The sequence below is a fragment of the Tachyglossus aculeatus genome, chromosome 16, assembly GCF_015852505.1.
Source record: "Tachyglossus aculeatus isolate mTacAcu1 chromosome 16, mTacAcu1.pri, whole genome shotgun sequence".
Lineage (NCBI taxonomy): Eukaryota > Metazoa > Chordata > Mammalia > Monotremata > Tachyglossidae > Tachyglossus > Tachyglossus aculeatus.
This window is the reverse complement of record NC_052081.1, coordinates 24,427,234-24,447,529: the sequence shown is the minus strand read 5'-3', so window position 1 is coordinate 24,447,529 and position 20,296 is coordinate 24,427,234. Positions and strand designations below refer to the sequence as shown.

At 45.8% G+C, this 20,296-nt stretch overlaps 1 protein-coding gene across 2 annotated transcripts in view; it reads left to right on the top strand.

Moving 5' to 3' along the window:
• Positions 1 to 20,296, top strand: part of WDR11 (WD repeat domain 11) — a 141,408-nt gene that overhangs the window by 98,450 nt on the left and 22,662 nt on the right. For both annotated transcript variants that reach the window (XM_038757737.1, XM_038757736.1), the window contains exon 19: positions 7,368 to 7,539. In XM_038757737.1, coding sequence (XP_038613665.1) covers positions 7,368 to 7,539 — 172 coding nt within the window. The remainder of the gene's footprint in view (positions 1 to 7,367; positions 7,540 to 20,296) is intronic.

The window sequence follows — 20,296 nt, the reverse complement described above, 5'->3', positions numbered from 1 at the left end:
AGCTATGCAGCCGCACTGTAGCAGAGGAGGACCAATAGTTTGAAAATAAAATAGTTTCAGACGGAGCTCAGGTATTGGGTGGAAATGACTGCGGTGGGGTTTCTCAACGTTTATGTAACACTGAGGCAAAACGTCCTCGTAGCTGTGAAATAAAAGGGGCGTCTAAATGTTTCCAAATATATGCCTATATGATTATAATTGTATTGTTTATGATTATGAGGTCATGTATATTCACTCTGTCTCTTCCAAGCCCTTAAGACGGTACTCTGCCCAAAGGAGAGGCTTAAGAAATCATCAAGCGCTTAGTACAGTGCTCTGCACATAGTAAGCGCTCAATAAATATGATTGATTGATTGATTGATTGATCATTGATTGATTCAAAACGATTGAGAGCCATTGCTGATGCTCTCTTTCCCTCAGCCTGCAACCTATGGAATAAGTCAGAGAGATGGCACCTCAGCTTATATAACGCGCGATAGAGATTGTGCAGTTCCTTCGGCCAGCTCGAGGGAATATCGTGGGTCTCAGAGGGATACCTGCTCTTCCTAGCAATAAGTAATAAAGCATATGTTGCCAGCTCGTACTTCCCAAGCGCTTAGTACAGTGCCCTGCACGCAGTAAGCGCTCGATAAATACGACTGATTGATGGATTAAAGGAAGACATACTGTGAAGTGGCTCTCAGAGAGATACCTGCTCTTCCTGGCTTTAAGACAAGACATACTGTGAAATCCAGAGCGCACACTTTCCCTGCAACAGTAGCTTCCCGCTCTGAGGTTTTTGTCGGGAACGGAATCGCGAGGTGCGGAAGCCTTTGGTTTTCCAGACGTTACGTTCTTTGCCAAGGAGATCAAAGCCCGGACGAGTCGAAAGGCGGAAGACGGCGGATCTTCAGCGGCAGGATGAGTTCAGCTGACTGTAGATTTGGTCGACGTGATCCCTGCCCGCAAGGAGTTTCCACACAAGCGCTTAGTCCAGGGCTCTGCGCACAGTAAGCGCTCAATCAGTACGATTGATTGATTGATTGAAAATAAAGTCTCCGTTGGGGAGGTTCCGGCCGAGAATGCAGAGGGGGACCCCCCCGCAAAACCAGTACCTGCCTAGAAACCCATTGCATAGACTGGCCAATTAATGATAGTTCCTCATTGCAGCGTGGCTTAGTGGAAAAAGTGCGGGCTTGGGAGAGAGCGGTTGTGGGTTCTAATCCCGGCTCCACCGCTTATCAGCTGTGTGACTCTGGGCAAGTCTCTTACCTTCCCGGTGCCTCAGTTACCTCATCTGGAAAATGGGGATGAAGACGGTGATCCCCAGGTGGGACAATCTGATTACCTTGTATCTACCCAGCGTGGCTCAGGGGAAAGAGCCCGGGCTTTGGAGTCAGAGGTCATGGGTTCAGATCCCGGCCCTGCCGATTGTCAGCTGTGTGACTTTGGGCAAGTCACTTCACTTCTCTGGGCCTCAGTTCCCTCATCTGTCAAATGGGGATTAAGACTGAGCCCCAAGTGGGACAACCTGATCACCTTGTATCCTCCCCAGCGCTTAGAAAAGTGCTTTGCACATAGTAAGCACTTAACAAATGCCCATCATTATTATTATTATTATTATTAGGAGTTCAAATCCCGGCTCCGCCAATTGTCAGCTGTGTGACTTTGGGCAAGTCACTTCACTTCTCTGGGCCTCAGTTCCCTCATCTGTCAAATGGGGATTAAGACTGAGCCCCAAGTGGGACAACCTGATCACCCTGTATCCTCCCCAGCGCTTAGAAAAGTGCTTTGCACATAGTAAGCGCTTAACAAATGCCATCATTATTATTATTATTATTAGGAGTTCAAATCCTGGCTCCGCCAATTGTCAGCTGTGTGACTTTGGGCAAGTCACTTCGCTTCTCTGGGCCTCAGTTAACTCATCTGTAAAATGGGGATTAAGATTGTGAGCCCCATGTGGGACAACTTGTTCGCCTTGTATCCCCCCCCAGTGCTTAGAACAGTGCTTTGCAAATAGTAAGCGCTTAACAAATATCATTATTATTATTATTATTATTATTATTATTATTATTATTATTATTATTATTATTACCCCAGTTCTTAGGACAGTGCTTGGCACATAGTGCTTAACCAATACCATTATTATTATTTATTGTCCTAAGGCAGCTTCTGTCATTGGTTTCCAAGGGCAGGGAATGTGTCTGCTATATTGTTGTATTATACTCTCCCAAGCGCTTAATACAGTGCTCTGCACATAGTAAGTGCTCAGTAAATACGACTGAATTCGTGCATTCATTCAGTCAATTGTATTTATTGAGCACTTACTGTGTGCAGAGCACTGTACTAAGCGCTCGGGAAGTACAAGTTGGCAACATATAAAGACGATCCCTACCCAACAATGGGCTCACAGCGGGAGACAGACAACAAAACTGAAGGAATATGCCTCTTGGCACGTGGATCAATCAATCAGTCAATCAGTGGTATTTTTTGAGCGCTTGCTACGAGCATTCATTCATTCAGTTGTATTTATTGAGTGCTTACTGTGTGCAGAGCACTGTACTAAGCGCTTGGGAAGTACAAGTTGGCAACATCTAAAGACGGCCCCTACCCAACAGCGGGGCTCACAGTCTAGGAGGGGGAGACAGACAACAAAACGAAACATATAAACCAAATAAAATAAATAGAATAAATATGTACAAGTAAAATAAATAAATAGAGTAATAAATATGTGCAATCAGAGCACCCTACTAAGCGTTTGGGAGAGTACAATACAACAGAATTAGCAGAAACGTTCCCTGCCCATAATGAGCTTACAGTCTCGAGGGGGAGACAGACATTAATGTGAATAAATAAGTAATTTCCGTGAATAATAATTCATTCATTCATTCATTCAATCGTATTTATTGAGCGCTTACTGTGTGCAGAGCACTGTTCTAAGCGCTTGGGAAGGACAAGTTGGCAACATATAGAGACGGTCCCTACCCAACAGTGGGCTCACAGTCTAAAAGGGGGAGACAGAGAACTAAACCAAACATACTAACAAAATAAAATAAATAGAATAGATACGTACAAGTAAAATACCCAACAGTGGGCTCACAGTGTAGAATAATAATAATCATTTTGATAAGGCCCAGGCTTGAAGCAAACTGTTGGTCCCCCGATGGCTGTGAGCTTGTCTGGTGAGTCGTTGCTTTCATTTATTCCTCCAGCTCCGGGTTTGACACTCTGCTTTCTGGGTTTTGCCCTCGTTCGGCTCATCCTACGAAAGCAGCTTGTCCATTCGTCTTCAATCAACCGTATTTATTGAGCGCTTACTGTGTGCAGAGCACTGTACTAAGCGCTTGGGAAGTACAAGTTGGGAACATATAGAGACAGTCCCTACCCAGCAGTGGGCTCACAGGCTAAAAATGTGATTTCTTGATTTCTGACTGACCAGTAGGTATTCCAGGACCTCATCTTGGGTTACCTGCCCTCGTCACTGATTTTATAGGTTATGCCGGTGATATTGTTTGAAAGTCGGGATGGTCTTCTTCTTAATATGGTATTTATTAAGCGCTTACTATGTGCCAGGCCACCGTTCTGAGCGCTGGCGTAGATACAAGCTCATCGAGTTGGACACAGTCCCTGTCCCACATGGTGCTCACCGTCTTAATCTCCGTTTTACAGATGAGGGAACTGAGGCACAGAGAAGTGAAGTGATTTCCCCAAGGGCACAGAGCATACAAGGGGAGATCGATCAGTGGTATTTATGGAGTGTTTCCTGTGTGCAGCACTGGGCTAAACGCTCGGGCGAGTACGACGCAACAGAGTTAGCAGACACACGTCCCCTACCCGGAATGAGTTTACAGTCCGGTGGGCGAGGCAGACATTAACATGAATAAAGAAGCACTTGATAATTTATAACTTAAAGCTAAGTACCTAAGTGCTGTCGGCCTTTTTGTAGCATGTAGAAAGTGTCAAAGATAGATAAAAGGACATTTAAAAACCAATCAGTGGTACTTATTGAGCATTTAAGGTGTGCAGAGCACTGTACTAAGTGCTTGGGGGAGTATCGCGCAATAAAGTCAGTAAACGCTACTCCGGCTTTCTGCTTTGTTGCCTTACTCTGCTTGTCAGTTTCCCATGGATGCATTGATTTTTATCTTATTTGATTTTTTTTACTCCTTTGTCTATCTGGTATTGGTATTGTCAAAACCATGAATATCATTCATTCGTTCATTCAATTGTATTAATGAACGAACGTACTAAGGGCTTGGGAAGTGCGAGTTGGCAACATTTAGAGACGGTCCCTACCCAACAACGGGCTCACGGCCTAGAAGGGGGAGACGGACAACGAAACAAAACATGTGGACGGGTGTCAAGTCGTCAGAACAAATAGAATTAAAGCTAGATGCACGGCATTAATTAACAAAATAAATACAATAGTAGATATGTACAAGTCAAATAAATATGTACAAATATATATACAGGTGCTGTGGGGAGGGGAATGACGTAGGACGGGGGAGATGGGGAAGAGGAGAGGAAAAAGGGGGCTCAGTCTGGGAAGGCCTCCTGGAGGAGGTGAGCTCTCAGTAGGGCTTTGAAGGGAGGAAGAGAGCTAGTTTGGCAGATGTGTGGAGGGAGGGCATTCCAGGCCAGGGAAGGACATGGGCCGGGGATCGACGGCGGGACAGGCGAGAACGAGGCCCGGTGAGGACGTTAGCGGCAGAGGAGCGGAGGGTGCAGGCTGGGCTGGAGAAGGAGAGAAGGGAGGTGAGGTAGGAGAGACGTTTTTGGATGGAATGACATTCCCTCAGAAATCTCAAAGCCAAGGAGGATCTTCGGGTTTGGCCATCTGTTTCCTCAACATAAGGACCACTGAGGTAATGCCACACCCACCTCCAAGAAGAACAGTGAGGCATCTGACTGCAGAAATCACCAGAGTCTCTCACCGCTCTCAGTTGCCCAAAAAAATCGGAGGCAGATTCCTTTTGGAGCTGGCTACTGCAGAATATCGATGACTGAATTGCGGTGTGTCTTCAACCCAAAGCGCACGACAGCAGGCGTGATCTTTGCGACGTCAGTCAGTCAATCAGGGCTATTTATGGAGCGCTCTGCTGTGTGCCGAGCACTGTACTAAGCTCTGGGGAAAATCCAGTAGAACAGAGTTGGTAGAAGCGACGGACACAGGCAGAGGTGAGGCTTCTTCTCCACTGTCTTCACGCACCAGACCCGAACCTTTGAAACCAGCCGTAGACCTTAATTTGGGAGAGACGTTTGGTTTCCCTGAGAAGATTTCCAGGATCCTGAAACTTCTCCCGGGCTGGTGGAGTCGACAGCTGATTTGAGACAGAGTCGAAGGTAACATTTGGTGTCTCTGAGAAGATTTCCAGGATCCTGAAACTTCTCCCGGGCTGGTGGAGTCGACAGCTGATTTGAGGCAGAGTCGAAAGTAACATTTGGTGTCTCTGAGAAGATGTCCAGGATCCTGAAACTTCTCCCGGGCTGGTGGAGTCAAAAGCTGATTTGGGGCAGAGTCGAAAGTAACATTTGTTGTCTCTGAGAAGATTTCCAGGATCCTGAAACTTCTCCCGGGCTGGTGGAGTCGACAGCTGATTTGAGGCAGAGTCGAAGGCAACATTTGGTGTCTCTGAGAAGATTTCCAGGATCCTGAAACTTCTCCCGGGCTGGTGGAGTCGACAGCTGATTTGAGGCAGAGTCGAAAATACCCTTCTTATCTGACCTTTGCCCCAAGGAAGAACTGGCTGGAAGGTCTGTTCCAGTGCATCCTAGTCTCTGATGCAGGTTTGAGTCTTGTGGCTGATGCCCAGTGGGCTACCCTTCTGTCGTCAATGGGATATGAGCACCCTTAAAACCCTGAGTGCTCAGCGACTGTTCCCTGGAGACACCTGCACAGGTAGACAGACACATTCGCCAGCTCCCCGCAACACTACAGACTGACGGCGACCCTGAAAAATTAGGAGAGTACGAACCAGCCAGCAGCACTGTGACAATACAAGTAAACAACCAAGATTTTCCTCAGAAGGCTTAACGCCGTCACTGAATTGCAGGACTGGGAGCTGACAGGAATAAGGGGGTTTTCATTCGGGTTTTCCAACCATTCATTCATTCATTCAGTCGTATTTATTGAGCGCTTGCAGTGTGCAGAGCACTGTACTAAGTGCTTGGGAAGTACAAGTCGGCAACATATAGAGACGGTCCCTACCCAACAATGGGCTCACCATCAACCCTACTAAGATCTGAAGAAGAGGCATCTTTATTAAATGGTTTTTGATAAAGGCCAGCTGAGTCGGAGTTGAAGGGGCACCGTTTGATCCCGTTCCCCACCGCCTTTGAGGTAAGAGGCAGGATGATAGGTCCGTGCCGTTCAACCCATTCCATGTCTGTGCTTCAGGATAAGGGGAGGAACCTGAAGGCTCGGGGGTGTCGGGATGAGCATCCTCTCCTGTGGGAAACTCTTCGGATCAACAGGGTGAACAATCAGCCGTTCAGTCGTATCAACCCAAGTCATCTGGAATCCAAACCTTGGCCTCGGCAACAACGAACTAAGTGCTAACTGCGGGCCTGAAAGGTGCGAGTCCAACCATGGAGAGGACTTGGGGGTCCCGAGCTGCAGAATAAGGAAAAATAGGGCGGACAGCCCTGAAAATTGAAAGCTGCAAGATAGGACGCCTTGCTCGCCTCCATCAGCCAGTGGACCTTGGGCAGGCTGCCGCCGTTCCCTCAAGGGATGTCTGCATATGAAGAGCCTCTGGGGAGACTGGTCTCAAGCAGTTTATCCGGTCCAAGATGAATCCGAGCAAACAGCGGGCGTTCCTATTCGAAAAGGGGGCGTGGAAGGGAATGCCTTGTGCTTTGCACATAGTAAGCGCTTAACAAATGCCATCATTATTATTAAGGAGGGGCTAGAGGAGGAGTCAGGGTGGCGGTGGGGATGGAGAGTCGGCTAGGAAGGAAGGTGGGCGTAAGAAGCGGTATGAACCCTGGTAACTTCTCCGCTCCGACACAGATGCTTGCCTGGTGTGTGGGGCTAGTGGCAAACACAAAAAGCTTGGCAAAGCTGATGGCGAACGGTGGTAGTAAAGTGTGGCGCGTGTGTGTGTCTGGCTTGGTGGCTACCGTGTAGCGATACCCCTAGTATATATGATTTCGCTCAGCGTAGTGACTGGCAGCAGTTGCCTTCCAGGAAGATGGCAATAACGTGGAGTTTTGCAGACAGGTAGGTTAGAAAAATCAAAGGAAGGAGGCTATCTAGTTTGTAACTCTCATTTTGGCGATCGCTACCCGACCCTAAGCATCGTTTCGGTTTGCCTCGTGTCGCTCTCAAGTGTAAATTTTGAATTGACAGTGAAAAATTCTTGCCTTTTTTTTGCGGGGGGGTGTAGGTTCAAATGGTGAGCAGTTTAAGAAGCGGAAGAAACGTTACCTTCCGAATCCTGGATGTGGACTGGTGTACCTCAGATAAAGTGATCCTGGCGTCAGACGATGGGTGCATCCGAGTCTTAGAGATGTCCATGAAGTCGGCCTGCTTCAGGATGGACGAGCAAGAATTAACAGGTAGGAGAAGGAATTCAGCCCGCGGAAAGGCAAGGGCGTGCTGAAGCACAAATAGGGGCACGTCCCTACTCAACAAGGCAAGGGACGCGGTAAGTTAGCCTGCAAAGTGCCCACGAGGTTTTTGTGTGCGGGATTCAGAGACCGCTAAAGTGACCCATTTAATACTGCAACCGAACTGCTGTCCTGTGACCCAAGCAATCACCCAGTCGTATTTGTTGAGCGCTTTACTGTGTGCGGAGCACTGGACTGAGCCCTGGGGAGAGCACAGCACAACAGAATGAGCAGATTCGTCCCCTGCCGATAACGAGCTTACGGTCTAGAAGGAGAGACGTTAATATGGACATTAATCGGACCCAGCAGGCAGATGCCAAGAACGTCATCTAAGTAGCCACCGCGTCTCCACTGCCCTTGTTAGGCAGCCGTTTCCGGGCTTGCCCCCGAGCCTGCCCAAGGAAGATACCTTAGGAGGTCTTCGAGACCTATTACTCTATTTATTTATTTTATTACTCTATATTTATTTATGTATTTTACATATATATTTATGCTTATATATTACATATATATTATGTACATATTTATTTACATCAATCAATCAATCAATCAATCAATCGTATTTATTGAGCGCTTACTATGTGCAGAGCACTGTACTAAGCGCTTGGGAAGTACAAATTGGCATCACATAGAGACAGTCCCTACCCGATAGTGGGCTCACAGTCTAAAAGGGGGAGACAGAGAACAGAACCAAACATACCAACAAAATAAAATAAGTAGGATAGAAATGTACAAGTAAAATAAATAAATAAATAAATAAACAGAGTAATAAATATGTACAACCATATATACATATATACAGGTGCTGTGGGGAGGGGAAGGCGGTAAGGCGGGGGGATGGAGAGGGGGACGAGGGGGAGAGGAAAGAAGGGGCTCAATCTGGGAAGGCCTCCTAATCTGGGAAGGCCTCCTACATATATATTTACATATATATTTATGTATTTTACATATACATATATATATATTTTATATGTATTGCACATATTTATTCTATTCATTTTATTCTGTTCATATGTTTTGTTTTGTTCTCTGTCTCCCCCCTTCTAGACTGTGAGGTATATGTGTATATATGTTCGTACATATTTATTACTCTATTTATTTATTTTACTTGTACATATACATATATATATATATTTTATATATATTGTACATATTTATTCTATTCATTTTATTCTGTTCATATGTTTTGTTTTGTTCTCTGTCTCCCCCCTTCTAGACTGTGAGGTATATGTGTATATATGTTTGTACATATTTATTACTCTATTTATTTTACTTGTACATATCTATTCTATTTCTTTTATTTTGTTAGTACGTTTGGTTTGTTCTCTGTCTCCCCCTTTTAGACTGTGAGCCCACTGTTGGGTAGGGACTGTCCCTGTATGTTGCCGATTTGTACTTCCCAAGCGCTTAGTACAGTGCTCTGCACACGGTAAGCGCTCAATAAATATGATTGATTGATTGGGACCGTCTCTATATGTTGCCAACTTGTACATCCCAAGCGCTTAGTAGAGTGCTCTGCACACAGTAAGCGCTCAATAAATACGCTTGAATGAATGAATGAATGAATGAATGAGAAGCAGCGTAGCTTAGTGGGAAGAGCCCGGGCTTGGGAATCAGAGGTCATGTATATGTATATATGTTTGTACATATTTATTACTCTATTCATGTATTTATTTTACTTGTACATATCTATTCTATTTATTTTATTTTGTTAATATGTTTGGTTTTGTTCTCTGTCTCCCCATTCTAGACTGTGAGCCCACTGTTGGGTTGGGATCATCTATATATGTTGCCGACTTGTACATCCCAAGCACTTAGTACAGTGCTCTGCACACAGTAAGCGCTCAATAAATATGATTGAATGAATGAATGAATGAGAAGCAGCGTAGCTTAGTGGGAAGAGCCCAGGCTTGGGACTCAGAGGTCATATATATATATATTTGTACATATTTATTACTCTATCCATTTATTTATTTTACTTGTACATATCTATTCTATTTATTTTATTTTGTTAATATGTTTTGTTTTGTTGTCTGTCTCCCCCTTCTAGACTGTGAGCCCACTGTTGGGTTGGGACCATCTCTATATGCTGCCAATTTGTACATCCCAAGCGCTTAGTACAGTGCTGTGCACACAGTAAGCACTCAATAAATACGATTGAATGAATGAATGATTGAATGAGAAGCAGCGTAGCTTAGTGGGAAGAGCCCAGGCTTGGGACTCAGAGGTCATGTATATGTATATATGTTTGTACATATTTATTACTCTATCCATTTATTTATTTTACTTGTACATATCTATTCTATTTATTTTATTTTGTTAATATGTTTGGTTTTGTTGTCTGTCTCCCCCTTCTAGCCTGTGAGCCCACTGTTGGGTAGGGACTGTCTCTATATGTTGCCAACCTGGACTTCCCAAGCGCTTAGTACAGTGCTCTGCACACAGTAAGCACTCAATAAATACGATTGATTGATTGATGGGTTCTAATCCCGGCTCTGCCACTTGTCAGCTGAGTGACTTTGGGCAAGTCACTTAATTTCCCCGTGCCTCAGTTCCCTCATCTGGAAAAAGGGGAGTAAGACTGTGAGCCCCACGTGGGACAACCTGATCTTGTATGTAGCAGAGCACTTAGAACAGTGCTTGACAAATAGCATCATTATTATTATTATTATTATTACTATTATTATTATTATTATTATTATTATTATTATTATTATTATTATTATTATTATTATTATTCAGTGAAAACCCTTGACCACTACTGACATTGCTCCAGGAGGCATTCTAGGGGCCAGTGAAATGGCTGTCTCACCATCACCAAAAAGTATTTTGATTTTTTTGTTCTTTTGGAGGCACCAGTAAATTTTAGTTTTCCGAACAGCAGCATGTCTCAAAATATACAGTATTGAGTCCTTTATTATACTATATTCATTGTTTCTATCATAAATTCTTCCAACATGGGATCTCTCTTACTTCTTTCTTCTGTTTCCAGACTGTTACCGTGCTTATCCAAGCACTTATCCTATCCCAATTTGTACTTCCCAAGCGCTTAGTACAGTGCTCTGCACACAGTAAGCGCTCAATAAATACGATTGACGATGATGATGATCCCACCTTTACTGCGTCTGCCTCCTTACTGACCTCCTGGCCTTTGCAGAGAAGCAGCGTGGCTCAGTGGAAAGAGCCCAGGCTTTGGAGTCAGAGGTCATGGGTTCAAATCCCGGCTCCGCCAACTGTCAGCTGTGTGACTTTGGGCACGTCGCTTCACTTCTCTGTGCCTCAGTGACCTCATCGGTAAAATGGGGATGAAGACTGTGAGCCCCCCGTGGGACAACCTGATCACCTTGTAACCACCCCAGCGCTTCAGTGCTTTGCACATAGTAAGCGCTTAACAAATACCATCATTATTATTACTCCCTTTCTCTTAATCAGTCGATCGATCGGATTTATTGAGTGCTTACTGGGTGCGGAGCCCTGAACTAAGCGCTCGGGGGAATAAGACTCAATCAATCAATCAATCGTATTTATTGAGCGCTTACCGTGTGCAGAGCACTGTATAACATTCCCTACCCACGACGAGCTTTGAAATCTTTTCTCCTCACACCACGGTGAGATGTGGTTTTGTTCTCTGCCTCCCCCTTTTAGACTGTAAGCCCTCTGTTGGGTAGGGACTGTCTCTATATGTTGCCAATTTGTACTTCCCAAGCGCTTAGTACAGTGCTCTGCACATAGTAAGCGCTCAATAAATACGATTGATGATGGTGATGATGTGGGTTGGATTTTGTGGAGGGAATCTCCCCTTCCCTGGGCCTTTTAGCACGCTTTTAGCAAGTTTAATTGCGAGTATCACCGCAGCCTTCAAAACAGCAGGGATGCGACAAAACCTGCTAACCTTGATTCAGACACTCCCTTTCTAAAGATTTTGACAGCAATTGCTGCCTGAATTAATTAGGACGGTGCCCTAAACATGGTAAGCGCTCAATAAATGCGATTCAGTGTATTGAATGAATCAAGGGATTAACTAGAGTTATTTGGCGCATTTCCACTTAGCAAAGATAATTTAGGTCTATCAGCACAAGGTGCCTTACGCTGAATAGGGTGGACAAGATTTGAAAAGGATTACCAGATGGACACAAAAATATCTAATTCAAAACCTTTCGTTTTTCTCTCGCTGTGGATGTTGCTACTCAAATTGTTTATTGCATATTTACCTTTCCTCCCTGTCTGATCCCCACCAGTATCCCAGTACCTAGTGCAGTGCTCTGCACACTAAAAGCGCTTAATAAGTACTAATAATGATGGTATTTGGTAAGCGCTTACTATGTGCAAAGCACTGTTCTAAGCTCTGGGGGGGATCCAAGGTGATCAGGTTGTCCCATGTGGGGCTCACAGTCTTACTACTAAGAGTTATAATAGTAATGATGGTATTTGTTAAGCGCTTCCTCTGTGCCAAGCACTGTTCTAAGCGCTGGGGGAGATACAAGGTAATCAGGTTGTCCCACGGGGGGCTCACAGTCTTAACCCCCATTTCACAGATGAGGGAACCGAGGCACAGAGAAGTTAGGTGACTTGCCCAAAGTCACGGAGCTGAAAAGTAGCAGAGCCGGAATTAGAACCCGCGACCTCTGTCTCCCAAACCACGCCACTTCTACTACGGCGTGGCTCAGTGGGAAGAGCCCGGGCTTTGGAGTCAGGGATCATGGGTTCGTATCCCGGCTCCGCCACATTTCTGCTGTGTGACCGCGGGCAAGTCACTTTACTTCTCCGAGCCTCAGTTACCGCGTCTGTAAAATGGGGGTTAAGACTGTGAGCACCACGTGGGACAACCTGATCACCTTGTATCCCCTCCCCCCCCCCAGCGCTTAGAACAGTGCTTGGTGCAAAGTAAGCAAATGCCATCATTATTATTGCTATTATTACTACCACCACCACCATACAACTGGCTTATTCTCTGGTGGATCCTTCCCCTGTGTTTTCCCACATACCGTTACCTTCCCTGTCATATAAAACTTGCTCTGTGTTTTTCTCCTTAATATTTTTCGTTCATTCAATCGTATTTATTGAGCGCCGATCCTAATCTTCTGCTTCCCACTCCTCTCCCGATGCCTCCGAGTCGCTCTCAACAACCACCGCACACGCACACTCTCCTCCTTAATTCTTCTTAACCCTCCGCAATCCCACGTCTGCCACCTTGTCCCAGATGTCCGTTCCAGGTGCGACAACGATCTCCTTATTGCCGGATCTAACAGACTTCACCCTGGCTTAATCGTCCTTAATCTGTCTGTCCTCAACCCTTGACACTGTGCCCCACTCTCCGCATCCGGAAAGACTATCTAACCTTATAGTCACCGCTAAGACCTTGGGCTAATCCTTCTCAGTCCCTTTCTCCGGCTCTGTCTCTGGTTTCCCGTCCCCAACTGTGCATCCTCACGGCTCTTGTCTGGGCCCCCGTCTTCCTCAGTCTACCCTCGCTCCCTTTGACAGCTCACCTGCTCCCTCAGCCACCTCTTCAGTGCTCTGCACACAGTAAGCGCTCAATAAATCCGATTGATTGATTGATTGATTGATTGACCTCTCCCCTCTGCAGTCTCACATTTCCTGTTGCCTACGTTCACGCCTCAGGCTCGGAAGTCCGAAACCGAACTTCTCGACTTCCCCTCCTGATCCACTCGGCATCACAGTTTCCCATCCCGGTTGCCAACTTCAGGTACCTCCCTGACTCCCGAGACTGTAACCTCGGCATTTATTCTTGTCTCCGCATCCGTATTCGGTCTGTCGCCGATTCCCTCCAGCTCTTGCTCCCCACATTTTCAGGATCGGTCTCTTCGGCTCCAAGCAAACGGCCACCCTGCTGGTCCAGGCATCTGTCACTTCCTGGCTGGACCGCCGCATCAGCCTCCTCGCTGACCTCCCCGCCTCAATTCTTTCCCTCTGTAGTTCATTTCGCCGCTCCGATCAGCAGAAGCGTCCGGACGCCAACTTGAAGACACTCAGTCAGCATTAACCCTCCTAGTTATGTACTTTCTTCTCCCAGTATATCCCAGATCGCGTGCTACACTCTTTTCAAGCTCACCCACTCCCTGTGTCTCATTCACGTGGCTCAGTGGGAAGAGCCCGGGCTTTGGAGTCAGAGGTCATGGGTTCGAATCCCGGCCCCGCCACATGTCTGCTGGGGGACCTTGGGCAAGTCACTTCACTTCTCTGAGCCTCAGTTCCCTCATCTGTAAAATGGGGATGAAGACTGTGAGCCCCACGTGGGACAACTTGATCCCATTGTATCCCCCCTCAGTGCTTAGAACAGCGCTTTGCACATAGTAAGCGCTTAACAAATGCCATCATTATTATTATTATTATTGTTCTCCTCTGTCCCGCCTCTGACCTCTTGCTCAGTTCCTCCACACTCCCTCCCCCTTCCCATCTAGCAAACTCCAAAGTTGCTCCGAAATTCCCTTCTCTAGGGTGTCTTCCCCATTTCCTTTCCAGTTCCTCACTTCCACCATTTCAGCACTTCAGCAGAGTGGTGGGAAAAGCGTGGGACTGGGAGCCTGAGGACCCGGGTTCTAATCCTGCCTCTGCTTATTGCTTGCTGCGTGACCTTGAGCAACTCACTTAACTTCTCTGGGCCTCAGTTTCCTCATTTATGAAATGGGGATTCAGTACCTGTTCTCCCTCCTACTTAGACCGTGAGCCCCATGTGGGGCACGGACCGTGTCCAACTCTCATCTACGCCAGTGCTTAGAGCAATGACACATAGTAAGCGCTTAGTAAATTTTTAAGTGCTCTAATCTAGTGCTCTATTTTACTTGTCCGTATTTACTATTCTATTTATTTTGTTAATGATGTGCATCTGGCTTTAATTCCATTTGTTCTGACGACTTGACACCTGTCCACATGTTTTGTTTTGTTGTCCGTCTCCCCCTTCTAGACTGTGAGCCCGCTGTTGGGTAGGGACCGTCCCTCTATGTGGCCGACTTGTACTTCCCAAGCGCTTAGTACAGTGCTCTGTGCACAGTAAGCGCTCAATAAATACGATTGAATGAATAATAAATGAATGAATAAATGCCATTATCATCATTACTCGACACCTGGTCATTCAGGTACTTACACCTCCCCATAACCCTCGTGTGTATATCCGTATACTTCAATTATTTCTTTCTCTCTGTAACTTTAGGATCTGTTTCCTCCTCTCTTAGACCGTAAGGTTCTTGAAGGCAGGGATCACGTCTACTAATTTTCAGTGCTTTACGTAGTACAGCGCTCTGAACGCAGTAGATACTAACATATTTTTGAACGGTTGCATTGGCATTTGTTAATCACTATTTTTAAATATACTTGTATTGTTTTAGTCAACTTTTTGAACGCATTACTGCACCTTTGGGAAGCTATTTCATCTAGTGCTCTTCTATTTACCGGGAACCAGTTAAGCTGTAATCGATCAGTCAACGATATTTATTTTTAAATGATATTTGCTAAGCACTCCACTAACTGCGGGGGTAGATAGAAGGTAGGTTGGACACAGTCTGAGTTGGAGGAAGGTGGATTGAATCCTGAATTTACAGATGAGGTAACCGAGGCACCGAGCGTTAAGCGACTTTCCCAAGATCACAAAGCAGACAAGTGGGTAGAGGTGGGATTGGAACTCAGATCTTCCGACTCTCAGCCCCGTGCTCTTTCCACTAGACCACACTGCTTCTGAAGGGTTTTTGTATGCAGGGGACTATAGACTAGCACTCTATTCAATTGCTTGCACCATTTTTCATTTTAGTTGCTGTCTTTTGTTACCGTTTTAACTATGCTCGAAAGTGTCGTGTTTTTTCTTCATGCATAGCCTGTAAAAGAACTTATCTGCAAACAAAACTGGGATGGCAGGCCAATGAATTATTCCCCAAACCAGAGATAATGGGTGAGTTTTCCAAACAAGAGGTCTGTAAATTACACATGCAGATTTGTCCAACCTCCACATCGTGAATTTGAATGTTTTGTCATCCATTATTCTAGAAGCAACGGAATTCAAAGCCAGAATTTAACTTCAAAGTCTTCCTCTGGACGTTTGCAAATCAGATTTTAAATGAAAAAGCCCCGACAGTCTATATTTAAATATAAGGCTTAAACGCAAGCACAGCACACCATGTTGATTACATGGTATTTTAACATCTGGTCTTCTGCCAAGATTGAGATTACGTTTTTCTCGTAAATGCTCCGAATTTGAAAATTCATTTCCATCCAGGCCTACTTTGAAAGTCTTTAATGCAGCCTCAGCCCCAAATAAGGAGTAAGAATGGTCATGCACTTCATAGACAGTAATTTAAAATCAGCACAATGCAGCACTTTTTTTGTGCTTTTAACATTTGTCTACCATTTAAAATTTGGGTCTGGGCGAAGGGATTTTCATAAGTTTACCTTCAGGAACGCAGTTTGTTTACCTTGGCAACATCGGAAGATGTATATCATGTCAGTACAACACATTTCTGTTTGAGGCAGTAAAAAGCTATTATAGTGGAGATTTTTCCACGTATTTTTAACATCGGGTCAACGGACTTTGAAATCCAGCCTACCAGCGAGGGATTTTTTTAGGGCGGTTTAAATGTCAGTGGTAATGCAGACTTCTGCCTTGTAGATTTCATTGGCGTATTTTTAAAGCGTGAGGGAAAGAATCATTTCCTAATTGCGAGAACGTTTTATTGTGATCAAAAGCATTTTTCAGGCTTTGTCGACCAGCCACTTGAGCAACATAAAGCCCACACGAGCCGTCTCGCTCAGCGGCTTCGTAAGTGTACGGTGGATTTTCGAGAGGATGCTGACCATTTATTGACCCTGTCCGTAGGAGCGTGAATCGAAGGTGGGGAAGCAGAAGAAGGGGAAGGGCAGACAAGATGCTTGATAGGCAGTAGTAGACGTATTTATTAAGCCGCTTACCGTGCGCAGAGCATTGTACTGAAGGCTGGGAAAAAGGCAAAGGTGAGAATTAGATGTGGTCCTCACCCCCGGGGTGGGTGGGAAGGGGGACACTTTCTGCTTCCAAATTGCCCCCTACAAAGTTTAAAAGGCCATCGACTAGGGTGTAATAATAATAATAATGTTGGCATTTGTTAAGCGCTTACTATGTGCAAAGCACTGTTCTAAGCGCTTGGGGGGATACAAAGGGATCAGGTTGTCCCACGTGGGGCTCCCAGTCTTAATCCCCATTTTACAGATGAGGGAAGTGAAGCTCAGAGAAGTTACTTGCCCAAGGTGTAGGGAACTTCAGTCCCGGAGAGGATCCGACTTCCCCGCCTCTAGAGACTTTCCTAGATAGAAGCAGTAAAATGCATTCGTTCATTCATTCAGTTGTATTTATTGAGCGCTCACTGTGTGCAGAGCACTGTACTGAGTGCGTGGGAAGTCCAAGTTGGCAACATCTAGAGACGGTCCCTACCCAACAGCGGGCTCACAGTCTAGAAGGGGGAGACGGGCAAGAAAACAGAACATATTATTAACAAGATAAAATAGAATAGATATGTACAAAATAAATAGAGTAATAAATACATACAAACATATATACATATATACAGGTGCTGTGGGGAGGGGAAGGAGGGGCCGGTAAATAAAAAAAAGCACCAGCTGTAGGGAACAAAAACACCAAATGTGAGCCCACTCTAATAGACTGTGAGCCCACTGTTGGGTAGGGACCGTCTCTATATGTTGCCAACTTGGACTTCCCAAGCGCTTAGTACAGTGCTCTGCGCACAGTAAGCACTCAATAAACACGATTGAATGAATGAATGAACCGTAGGGAGGATCATTGTTAGCAGATAAGTACTTCTATGGAATTTGCATTGAGATAAAACCCAACTCTTTCTAGCATAGCTAAAAGGTGATAAAGGGCAAAAAATTACATTCAGAGCGGTACAGGGCTCCAACACAGTGCTAGTGTACGGTGCTCTGTGCATTCATTCATTCATTCAATCGTATTTATTGAGCACCTACTGTGTGCAGAGCACTGGACTAAGCGCTTGGGAAGGCCAAGTTGGCGACATATAGAGACGGGCCCTACCCGACAGCGGGCTCGCAGTCTAGTCTGCGCAGTCTGCGCAGATACTAAGCACTCAGAAGCATTGCGGCCACTGGAAAAGAGCGTGGGCTTGGGAGACAGAGGACCCGGATTCCAATCCCGGCTCTGCCATTTGTCTGCTGAGCGACCTTGGGCAAGTCACTTAACATCGCTGCCTCAGTTTCTTCATCTGTGGGGATTGTCTGTTCTCCCCCCACCCCACTTAGGCTATGGGCTCCAGTATGGGACGGGGACTGTGTCTGATCTGACTGTATTGCATCTATCTCTGTGCTTAGTAGTGTTGGGCACAGAGTAAGCACTTAATAAACATTATTGTCGTTATCATTTTCATCATGATACTTCGGTAACCCAGAGAAACTGCCTCATATAATGAAGAATTAAAAAGAGCAGCACCGACTTTTGGGGGAAGGCAACGAGATGCTTTTATGCTCACACTCCTATTTCTGTATCTCTTTTAGTGGAGGGCCTAAATCCACCAACCAATCCCCTGCCAAAATAGTGGGAAAAGATTCCCATTTCACAGGTGTGATAAGGCACTGGTCCTTTCAGCCGTTGCAGCTGGACTCACAGACTCACCCCACGGCTCTGAGGAGACCGGAGAGATCCTAATCCGCGTTGGAAAGCCTCGAAATGAAGCCTCCCTCTGGGCTTTGAGCTCCTCGAAACCTGCCCCCTTGAAGTCGTCACTCCCCGCTCCTAAAAAATCCCCACCCCGAACAACACCCCGCTGCTCACAGGGAAAAATGGGCACGTTGACCGTGGGAAGACCCAACCCGGCTTTGCCCAACGAATTGATATTGACATCAGAGAAGGGGAAATGGGGTCTACTCGGCCTCCTTCCTGATGCCCTGCAGTGGTGGATTTGCGTACTATAGTCTCCAAATTGTGGGAACTGCAAGATTTTAGGCTTGCAGTCCACCTGTCCTTCAGAGTATTTCCAAGGGAGTAGCTGAATGATAGTAGTGATAGTAGCAGTCCTGTTACCATGTGCCAAGCACTGTGCTGAGGGCGGTGCAAGATAATCACCGTGGACGCAATCTAGGCTCCTCGTCCGAGTGAGGAAAAACAGGTTTTAGCCTAATTTTACTGAGGAGGAGAATAAGGCCTTGATATTTTAAGTGGCGTGCCTATGGCCACCAAGCAGTCAAATTGCAGTGCCACAGCACTTTGTACATATCCATAAAGTATGTTTTCAGATTAATGCTGTCTCCCCCGCCTCTCGACTGTGAGCTCATTGTGGGCAGGGAATGTGTCTATCAACTCTGTTGTACCCCCCCAAACTCTTAGTACAGTGCCCTGCACCCAGGAAGCACTCAGTAAATACCACCGATCGATCGAGCCAGGATTTGTATGTGGGTTTTGACTCCTGATGCTCTTTTGGTCCATTAGTCAGCCCGTGAATGGCAGGGCCAGAATAGCAGAGGCAAATCGGCGGAGGAAAGGTCATAATAATAATAATAATATTGTATTTGTTAACTGCTTACTATGTGTCCAGCGCTATTCTAAGCGCCGGGATAGATATAAGTAATCAGAGTGGCCAGTTGCAGTCTTTCTCCCCATTTTACAGATGAGGTGACTGAGGCATAGAGAAGGGAAGTGACTTGGCCAAGGTCACACAGGAGACAAGCGGCAGAGCAGGGATTAGAAGCCGTGACCTTCTGACTCCCAAGCCTGTGCTCTAGCAACTTAGCCACGCTGCTCCTCATTTGAAGCATCGTCCCAAAGGAAGCTTTCTTCTAAAATCAACCGGTGGTATTTATTGAGTGCTTACGGTGTTCAGAGCACTGTATTAAGCGCTTGGGAGAGTATTATGCGGAAGAGTCGGTAAACAGGTGCTCTGCCCACAGCGAGTTTACATTCTAAAGGGGAGGGGCAGAAGTTAATATAAATAAATTATTTATGGATATACGCGTAAGGCCCAACAGGCGATGGTGGACTGAATACCAGATGGCTAAAGGATACGGATCCAAGTGCTTAGATTCCTTCATTCCTCCATTCATTCAGTCGTATTTATTGAGCGCTTACTATGTGCAGAGCACTGTACTAAGCGCTTGGGAAGTCCAAGTTGGCAACATATAGAGACGGTCCCAACGGCTCCAATTGCCGTTTATGATTTCACTGCAATACCTGAACCGCTTTTTCTAACTTTATCAGAATACTTTTTTATCACTTTAATCATGATGTAAAACAGGAAAACCTCCGTGCCTTGTAGTCTGGACGCTCGCATCCACATTGGAACTACACTACGGAGGGACTTCAAACAGGGCTGGCTAACGGAGCCCTGAATCAATCGTATTTATTGAGCGCTTACTGCGCTCACTTACAGCGGGCTCGCAGTCTAGAAGGGAAAAGTAGGGTCTTTTGAGCCAGAATTGAACCAGCGACCTGAGGATGTCTAAAAATATACCACTACCGTCCTCCACTCAACCAGCTGAGCGACGGGAGAGGGAGTTGAGTGTGGAGTTGTGGACTGAACTTTTTGTTTTGAGAAAAATGATCTGGCCCCACCTTACCTCCACCAACTCCACCAACTGTCAGCTGTGTGACTTTGGGCAAGTCACTTAACTTCTCTGGGCCTCAGTTCTCTCATCTGTAAAATGGGGGTGAAGACTGTGAGCCCCCCCGTGGGACAACTCCTGATCACCTTGTAACCCC